This window comes from Bombyx mandarina, chromosome 05 (assembly GCF_030267445.1).
Source record: "Bombyx mandarina strain Sakado chromosome 05, ASM3026744v2".
Taxonomy (NCBI): domain Eukaryota; kingdom Metazoa; phylum Arthropoda; class Insecta; order Lepidoptera; family Bombycidae; genus Bombyx; species Bombyx mandarina.
Window position 1 is genome coordinate 8,652,681 of NC_143212.1, and position 10,479 is coordinate 8,663,159.

General features: G+C 34.0%; 1 protein-coding gene and 1 long non-coding RNA gene across 2 annotated transcripts; one reads left to right on the forward strand and one right to left on the reverse strand.

Annotated features, from left to right (window-relative positions):
- Nucleotides 1-3,094: 3,094 nt before the first annotated feature.
- Nucleotides 3,095-4,438, forward strand: LOC149502949 (uncharacterized). The gene is made up of 3 exons (XR_016323138.1): nt 3,095-3,593; nt 3,677-3,924; nt 4,029-4,438. It is a non-coding gene; the product is annotated as an uncharacterized LOC149502949 (long non-coding RNA).
- Nucleotides 4,439-6,182: 1,744 nt separating this feature from the next.
- Nucleotides 6,183-8,294, reverse strand: Sf3b6 (splicing factor 3b subunit 6). Its single transcript, XM_028181878.2, is given in 4 exon segments — nt 6,183-6,622; nt 7,930-7,990; nt 7,993-8,047; nt 8,146-8,294. Coding segments are annotated over 4 exon segments (378 nt in total). The 5' UTR covers nt 8,176-8,294; the 3' UTR covers nt 6,183-6,390.
- Between the last annotated feature and the right edge of the window lie 2,185 nt (nt 8,295-10,479).

The following is a 10,479-nucleotide window of genomic DNA, read 5'->3' on the forward strand; positions in this document are numbered from 1 at the left end:
TTCGACTCACGAGCCTATGGATGGGCATAGTGATGCGCATTATTGTTGTCGATAAGCGTTATCGATAGTGTATTTAGTTTTGTCATTTTGTGGGTTAGTGATAAAAATGGAAGTAAAAATCACTAATCGAACACTTATATCACATATCGCCGCAGCAAGTTAACGAGAACGGCAGAAAATAACACTTTGTAACTTTTCGTTATCTATTCTTATTTCAGTGAAAAAATTTAATATATTGTTGATAACAACACGTGCAAATATTATTTTGAATAAATTCTACCGTTTTGATACAAAACAAAGGGGTAGCCGTTGTGTCACTAAAGAAATTCAGAGAACGAATGCATAAAAACACATTTCTCTTCGACATAATGTACTATAATTTGCAGGTAAGTACAAATGATTCATAACATAACAATGTCCCACCACCCTTCGTATACCACCCCGCCGCCGTGTATAATAACCGGCAAAGTACAAATGATTCATAACATAACAATGTCCCACCACCCTTCGTATACCACCCCGCCGCCGTGTATAATAACCGGCAAACTTCTTGAGCATTTGTTGACGTAGTGGGGGTAAGTTTGCGCATGGTACACTCACGTGCAAAAACATTATTTACTTTGCGTCATAATGCTATTAAATTATTAAAATCAACATATGTATTTATTTATATATTTATGAGAACATCAACAAAAAATATAGGTTAATAATTGTAATAATTTAATCTTGGGGTAAAATAGATATTCCTTCTATTAAGTCAAAACTAGAGCTGTTGCCAGGTCTTGGTTCAGTTGAAGCGAAGCTGGTATTTGTAAATTTTTTTTCGTTATCATAATCTTGACCATCATCATCACTGTTTTTATCACCCGAGTTGCTATCATCGTGATGAGTCGACATAGGGATCATCGGTGTAGTTTACAACTCGGTCGATTCGGTCTTCTTTTTTGTCTATAATTAATTATTTTTTGAAGATATTCGATTCGGAGTAATCGAATGTTACTTTTTTCATTTACCAGCTTCCGATTATTTTCTGTTCTTTTTTTCCATTTGAAGCCTAGCTCTTTCATAATTCGTCGTAAGCTTCATTCCGGGCCATTAAAATTTATATCTTCTTTAAATTTTTCGAAGCCTTTCTACGATACGGAGTTTCGCTGCTTGTTACGTAGTTATTATGATTACATCTTTTTATTACAGATTGAACGAAACTATCCATTCCGGTAACTTTCTTCTTCCCTGATCTTTTCTTACCCGGAGTTCGAAACACGGCGAGCAAGCCAGAGCCTTTAGCTTCGTTAGTAATGCACCTAACAGTACTCACTGATGTTTTTGTTGCTTCCGAAGTCTGTTTTAATTTTTCCATATCATTCTTCCCCTGTTTTATAATGAAGCAATAAACGTCGTACACAAATTTTCTACCCTTTCTTTTAAGTACTACACCAGTTTGTCACGGCATAGTGTATGTCTTATAAAAAATCAACAAACACTCATCAAATAGCAATGGCAACAAAGTCCACAAGCAATTATAACAAATAACTTAACGATTAATAACGATAGAGTTTCCATTGTACGCAAGCGTATTTTTGGGAGCAAGCGGAATGAGGGCGCGGTGCGGGACGCAAGGTTCGACTGATCTACCAATAACGCGCTCGATACGATTTCCCCTGCCGTCGCGCCTCACCCTCACCACCAAAGTGATCTAAAATTCGGTTCTGCGCAGTCAAGGTCATTTGCTCAAGAAGTTTGCCGATTACTATACCTGCCTTCGATGACTCATTTGTTTTTATCGATAATGGATTTTTACGATAACCGTAAGCAAAAAATGCAATGGCTGATCCTAGGTCAAACGCCGCAACAGTGCCCTAAAACACAGCTTACCAATAAAAAGGTAATGGTAACTGTTTGGTGGTCTCAGCATGGTGTTATTCACTATAGCTTTCTCCGATCTGGTCAAGCAATAACAGCAGATGTCTTCTGTGCCGAACTCCGAACAATGATAGCAAAACTTGCAGTGAAACAGGCCCGACTCATATATCGATATTCACCATTATTGCTTCATGATAACGCGAGACCTCATACAGTACGAGAAACCGTTTGGACTCTACAGGAACTGCAATTAGAAACCATTCGTCATCCTCCGTATTCGCCAGACCTTGCTCCAACGGACCACCTTTTTTTTCGTGATTTGGACAATTTTCTACGTGATAAAAAGTTTTTTCCTAGGAGGCAGTACAAAATGCTTTCACACAGTTTGTAGAATCTAGATCACCAGAGCTCTATTGTAAAGGCATAAATGACCTATCCTATTATATGGCAGCAACGTATAGATAATAATGATATTTATTTGATTAAACCAATGAAAAAAAAAAATTCAACTTTTCAGTACAAATCGGCAATTTCATTTTTCTAATAATAGGCCTGCCCAATCCTGTAAAATTTTATTCTTTTTCCTACCTAAGGCCTTATAGCCTAAGGGGCTATTCCAGCTTCGCGCGGACGGGTAGGTGAGATTACGGGTCTAACTTGAGAGAATTTGCCAACAGCCCTAACAAGAGCAGTGCTTCGTGGAATCTATTCACTGAGAAGATCAGGCGAAAAACTCGATGGGCTGTCTTTTGGTTAGTTCACTCGTAATCGACGACTTGGACGAGGACGGTGACCGGTGCTTGAAGTGCCTAAAAGCACCGAGAGTAGATCCGAAGCATCCGACAAGAAATGTTTCTGACGACGACGGATTTGCTTTGCTCCGTCGACCTGGGTAGGTACTTATGTAATGCGCGGCGGCCACGATAATAGGGTTATTGTATCGTGCCGCTTTGTCAAAGTAGCATTCTGACGCTACTTTACTACTTACGTACCGATTCTAAATTTAGATCGTCGTGAAGGTCGAGATTCCTCACGTACCATGACGCTGCGATAGCTATCCTGCAGAAATGGGATTGGATGACCTGGAGGGTTTATATACAAGCAAGTCGCGTGGTGTAAGTCGTTTAATGTATCCTTGTTACGGTAGGACAATTTACTTCGTTACAGATCATGGGGTAGAATCGGACTAACGGCCGTTTTCAATAACGTATCTGAGTTTTCGGATAGATAGCTATCTCCGAATATCAGCAAGAGCGTAACTATCCTTAGTTTGCGTTTCACAATCACGGATAAGTGCTATCTCTCTTTAACCAACAGTAGATAGCTTCTTCCCTCCGATTTATCCGAGCCTCTTGATACGTTTCGTTCTACTACAAATACGAAACAACATCAGGATCAAGACTTATTTTATTTTATTCTAAATTATAACTATAATTTAACCAGCATATTGTAGACTATCATAAACACATTTGTTTATAACAAAAAGTAATAAAAACATATGTAGATTTTTTTAAATTGGACGTATTGCTATTTTTATCCTAGTCGAAATTATGAAACGAAACGTTTTGACAGTCCGTTTGCCAATAAGCAGTGATCAGTTTCTTTTGTTTGTTTTTCTATTGTTTACCTAATATTAGATGATGACTTACCTCCAAAACGCTTTAAAACTTTCGTTTATAATTCTAAGTGTGTTTATAATTAAAGAGCTACAGTGAAATAAAATGAATTCTGTAAGTATCTATGAAGTACATTGATAATAATAATTTTACTTTGAAAACTTTGAGTTCAAGTTTAGAAAATATATCTTTTTCAGTCAAGAAACGCAGCAACCATGACAAAAGATGAGACGATGATTCTAGCAGAACTTGTGGCGGCGAAAAAACATTTCAATAATAAGGCAACAAATGCCACAAACAATAAATTGAAACAGCAGGCTTGGCGAACCCTTGTAAATGATTTTAATTCGTCGATTCGTCGTTTCCCACGAACTCCATCGCAGCTTCGACTAAAATGGGAAAACTTAAAGAACGCTACGGCAACATAAGAAACAACCTTAGTAAGGTTAGTATAATTAGTTGATTGTTTGTCTCTAATAACACATTGATAAACATGATTTTTTCTTCAGGTTGCCGTAGTATTTGAAATAATTATGCTCTTTGTTACAGGCTGGAGGTGGTAAGGATTGCAGATGAAATTTTGGATAAAGCATGCACATTGTTGTAGGTCACATATAATATTTTTAACACTTTTACAGCCAAGCGGAAACAAGATGGAAGAAAAGAAATGCAAGGCTAGCATAGGGACAATGCATTAGCAGAATATCTAATAGCAAAAAAGAGACTTGACTTGGAAAATAAAGAAAAGGAGATTGTTGTAGCAAAAATTAAGTTAGATTTAGATAATTTAAAAAATTAAAAATTACTTAAAAGGAATATTAAATTTCATTAATTAAGTAGGCAATAATAATTTTATGTTAGATAGTTTTTAAGTATATGTACAAATTATAAATTAAATATCTTGCATGTACTAACTACCATGTAATTATCATTTGGAAAATAAAAAATAGTCAAATTATCTTTGGAGTTTATTTTATAAATTATCTTTGGAAGCAATTATTTATAAGTACATAGTTGTATTTCAGATGTAAGTTTTGAAAAATTGTTACGAACAATTATATTATTTTCCTGTAATGTATCTGCGACTGAAATTTCTGATTCTAATTCTTCTAAATTCATACTTCTGACGATATTATGCAGCATGGCAGCTATAATAACAGCTTGCATATTTTCTAGTTTTAATCTACTTTTCAATGATATACAGGGAGTCTTCTTTTACAAACACCAATGCATCTGAAAATTATAAATTATACATTCGCTTAAATTATTTTACAATACAGTATAACAAGCTCTTAACTAAAAAAAAGATTACCTCTCTATAGTATTTCTTGTTTTAATATGTGATTCATTTTAAATCGTTCCGATTGAGTATGTGGGTAATTAATCACGTTAAAAGATAGGGTTGTGGGGATAGCCTCTATCGGCAAGCAAATAGCAATTTCCAAGTCCACCTTGTTATCAATGTTCTCTTGATATGTAGATAATTTATTATAATAGTGTCATATTAAATTCATATAAACACCTAAATATATAATATAAATAAATAAAAATATAATAATAATATATAATAATAATATAAATAAGGTAATATAAATAAGAAATACCTTTTCAATCGGAATGGTTAATTATAGTTGTATCATGAGCAGACCCAGGCCATCAAGCAACAACATTTTGAAACATCAATGATGCATTGCACACAAATTACACATTCAAAATACTCTTTTTCTATTTCTAAATTCCTCTCCTATATTTGAATCTGTAACACAAATATAAAATGTAGAGGTATCAGTGTGTAATAAGAATGAAGGTAAATAGCCTACCAGGTTATTGTATTAGTATATGAATGTCATTTAGGGCACCATGGGAATCCAGCAGTATTATAGAATTCCTGTTGAGTGTGATTTTGTAACACAACAAAAATTAGGTATAATTTTGCTATTGCTATAAACAAATATAAGTTGTAATAACGAGTACTTTTATGGTTAAAATTTATCTTACCTTTTTGCCGTTACACTCAAATATGGTCTCATTAAATTAATCAATTCATTCACAACACCTTTGCTCAGAAATCTATAGTCAAATTCGTAATTATTGATCTTCGCCATGTAATTCAGACGATCTTTATTTTCCTAACCATATGATATCGGCCTCACTATCACTATCTGCATCACAATCCATTATCATTTGAAATAATTCCATATCACTATCATCACTGCTACAATATGCCAATATGAAGAGAAACAATTATTAAATTATAGCGATTTACTTTCGAGAGATAAACATGTAACCGGCCGATTTTGACAGATAAGCGAATGCCCATACTAGAGATAGCGCCGCCTACCGGAGAGTTACTTAAAACTCATATTGAAACGGAAGTAAGCACGATTTGTATGAGCGTTCTATCTTTAGCAGGCTATCCGTCCTCCCGACGATGGATAAATAAATCCGATAGGAACTGCTGCCCGTCGATAGGTTATTGGAACGTAAGTAAGGACAAAAATATAGATTTGTCTATCTTTAGTAACCGAAACTAGGGATAGATAGGTTATTGAAAACGGCCGTTAATGTAGAGATCGAATATCATCCATCTGAGGATGATGCCTAGTGTAAGGAAGAACGTGACTCTCGCGCTGAAAAGACAGGTTGAGACCAGGTACCAGTACCTGGTCTTTCAACCTGTCCAACCAGTAATACGCAAGTTAATAAATTCTACAGGATTTATTTCGATTAGAATTAAAAACTAAATAAAAAAATTATGGTTTTTATCGTGGAAGACATTACGAAAGCGCGTTGGTACATTATTATTTAATGATAAGATTTTTATAGGTTCTCTGGCTTAAAATCTACACAGCTATACTAATCAAATAATTAAAAACAATTGTACTTAAAAAAACTTATATTTTATAGTTTATCATTTACGCAGATCTTCACTAGATATTCCATATTTCTTTTTCAATGTATCAATTTCTTCTTGTTTCTTATCAATATCAATACCTTTAAAGGCTTTGTTGGATCTATAGTAGAGTACAACCAGATACCTGTTACAAACATTAAAACCAGATAGATGGTCACAGGCATTTTTTGCATCAAATATATCTTCATAAACAACAAATGCTGTGCCTCTTGTTTCTGGAGTGTTCCCTCTGAAATTGAAAATCAAATGATTGCTTTAAAAATATTTTTCTTATTAGGTTAATATAAAGTAAATCAAATGTCAATTTTATGAATTTTTAGTAGAAAGTACCACAAGTACTACACCAAACAAGTAGAAAGAAATCATATCATTAATTAACATAATCACACTTCATTACTATGACTTACTTATTCTTAATTTAAATAGCCAGACAAATTTAACTATATTTTTGGTAATTTAATATAAAATTATTGATAAAAGAGTTCCAGTCTTTCACAACTAAATATTTTAAATCTCATTATCTATTGCTTGGATTTTAAAATGAGCTCGGAATCCACCTGGTGGAAAATGGTTAACACAGCCCAAAGTTAACAATCTCACAATGCTGCTACACACCAGACATAAGCTTGAAAAGTTAGTTGTATTGTTAAAACTAGCAATTTTACCATTCAAAGTACAATCTGTTGCAGAAAAATATGCAGGACGCTTTCTGCCTGTTAAGGCTACAATACCACCAGTAATTATGAATATTTATAAATTTTGCAGGTTTCCTTTTTAAATACAATGTTATTCTTTCATCATTGAATTTATTTCATTAACAAGTATGAAATATGTATTTCCTTACAAAAGTAGTAAGTGTCTGCAGTATTCAAAGACCAATTGAATGCTTCACTTGATAGAAGGTACATCATGTGCTTTATCAATAGAGAGGGTTCAATAATAGTGTATTTCATAAAATGATTTTTCATAGCTTTACAAAAAATTCTAGCAATTTGTCTAAGTATAATTACATAGAGCCTATGCTCACAAACAAATTTCACAATTCACTATTAACATACTGTGATAAAAGAAAATCAGAAAATAAATAAATATGCTTTATTGCTGTGAGCTCTCACAAGTAGAAACTACCAATGGCATCTGAATTTAAACATCAGATTACACATCAGATACATTCTGATTTTATACAATAGAATTGAGTATTCGACTCGACAAACTTCGACAAATGGGGGAATTTTCTTTAGTGCTATCAATGTAAATCTATTGTGTGTTGTGTTATGCATCTGTATGGTTATATACGACTATTTCCTGTCCATTTCTGCATCAAATCACTCATAAATATGTTTAGAAAAGTATTACAGGAGATTACTCCAGTTCTACAGGGACCTTGACCTAAGACCTAACATATCTGCGGCTTTGCGGTGTTAAAGGAATGCCCTGTGAGTAGAGGAGCTTCATTAACCGCTTGATATCCTATCGTCAGTGGACTTGTTTAGCTACGTAGGATCTACGTTAAACAATTAGTAAAAACAAACTTACACTCTTATTTGTCTTATTGCGCCATATTTGCCGAAGATATCATACATTTCTTCAGCGGATATTTGTAGGGCAAGTTCCTGATGTATAGGATTCTGTTGACTTCTGGAGGTAATCGTACCTGAAATGTACTTAACATGTAACTTTCCAATATTTACTGTGATCTACCTAACCAAACATTTGTCAAAGCGTTGTCTTCAATTAACTTTCAATACTTACATTTGCTCTCCTTTGAAGTGCTAATGCCATTTTGGTGTGGATGAATTAGTTTTACAGCTTGTTAAACATGAAAATAGGTAGTTGTATGAATTTTAGGTATGTTTATGTTTATCAATCATAGAAACACTTAATATGTTTATCAATCTTAAATGTGAATACCTACTAATTTTTTTAAAGGTTTTTGTGACCTGGTAACATAGACCTTTAGGTCAAGTCTTATTTTAATACATATTCCATAATTTTTATGAAAAATGATAATATGAAGTGAAATGAAATGAAGTTGATTAATGTGAAACATGGCATGAAGTGAAGTGAACTGAAATGAGATGAGATGATAAGGTATGAAATATAATCTCAGTAAAATGGTGGTCATTTACGGAGACTTTTTAGTGGACTTTTTGGAAGATCCCGAGAAGTTACGTTCAGCGGCTTTATTTGATTTTTCCACATTTGTGCACTTTCACAGATACTAAACAGTAAATAAACCACCCTTATTACGCATTTAAGCCTGAAGAAACACTAATAGAAAAAATAAAACAAATCACGCAACTTTACTCCTCGCGTTCCCGCCAATAAGTCATGCATATAACAAATATATTTTATTAAGAGATTTTATGACCTGGTAACTAAGACCTTTAATTCATGTCTTATTTTAATTTATATTCTTATTTTTATGAACAATGATATTAAGGAATGAAATGAAATGAAATGATATTAAATGAAATGAGATGAGATAATATGGGGTGAAATATAATCTCAGTAAAATGGTGGTCATTTACTGAGATAGGAATTCACTAAGATTTCAATGGACTTTTTGGAGGAACCCATGAATTCAAGTCTATCGACTTGTTCCACTTTATAACACAAGTTTTAAGAATATACACTTTCACAATACACACTTTTACGAATACTAAATAGATGATTAGCAAGTTTCTGAAAACCTGCCTTTCAAACCTCTTCGTTATTACTATTTACTTTTATCCTACTAAACATTGTGTTGCTGTCCCATATACTTAGTCTGGCCATAAATACTGTTACAATTAAAAATAAACCAAATATTACATTTGAATTTAGAATCTGTTATTTTTATAATATTATGATTGCTCATTGAGTTTTTTCATTTTGGCGCCAATACATTGTACAATATTTTGCGATATTAAAATGGAGTGGGGTGATAAAGAGAACCGAATCGCTGTGAGTGCATTACACAAAGTAGGTATGGGGCTAAATGCAATTTTTAAAACTCTGCATACGCTTGGAATTAGTAAAATGTTTGTGTACCGGGCTATTATTAGGTGCAATGAGACCTCCTCTGTTTGTGACAGAAAAAGATCTGGCCGTCCACGTAGTGTTCGTACGAAAAAGGTGGTCAAAGCAGTAAGGGAAAGAATTCGAAGAAATCCTGTCCGAAAGCAAAAGATTTTATCTCGGGAGATGAAGATAGCACCTAGAACCATGTCGCGTATTTTAAAGGATCACTTAGGACTTGCAGCCTATAAGAGACGTACTGGTCATTTCTTAACTGATAATTTAAAAGAGAATAGGGTGGTAAAATCGAAACAACCACTGAAGCGGTACGCAAAGGGAGGTCAGAGAAAAATTTTGTTTACGGATGAGAATTTTTTTACAATTGAGCAACATTTTAACAAACAAAATGACCGTATTTATGCTTAAAGCTCTAAGGAAGCTTCACAATTAGTCGACAGAGTGCAACGTGGGCACTATCCGACTTCAGTGATGGTTTGGTGAGGTATTAGCTATGAAGGAGTGACTGAGTCATACTTTTGTGAAAAAGGTATCAAAACATCGGCACAAGTATATCAAGATACCATTCTTGAGAAGGTAGTGAAGCCCCTTAACAACATCATGTTTAATAATCAAGAATGGTCCTTCCAGCAAGACTCGGCGCCAGGTCATAAAACTCGGTCTATGCAGCCTTGGTTGGAAACGAACGTTTCGGACTTCATCAGAGCTGAAGACTGGCCGTCGTCAAGTCCCGATCTTAATCTGCTGGATTATGATTTATAGTCAGTTTTAGAGAGTACGGCTTGCTCTAGACGCCATGATAATTTGGAGTCCCTAAAACAATCCGTACGATTGGCAGTGAAAAATTTTCCCATGGAAAGAGTGCGTGCTTCTATTGATAACTGGCCTCAACATTTAAAGAACTGTATTGCAGCCAATGGAGACCACTTCGAATAAGCTTTTTATACTTTAAATTGTTATATATTTATGTATTAAACTAACACACTGTAAAAGTAGTAAATAAATGTTATTTGCAATAGATTTTTTTAAATTTTTAATTGTAACAGTATTTACTTATGGCCAGACTAA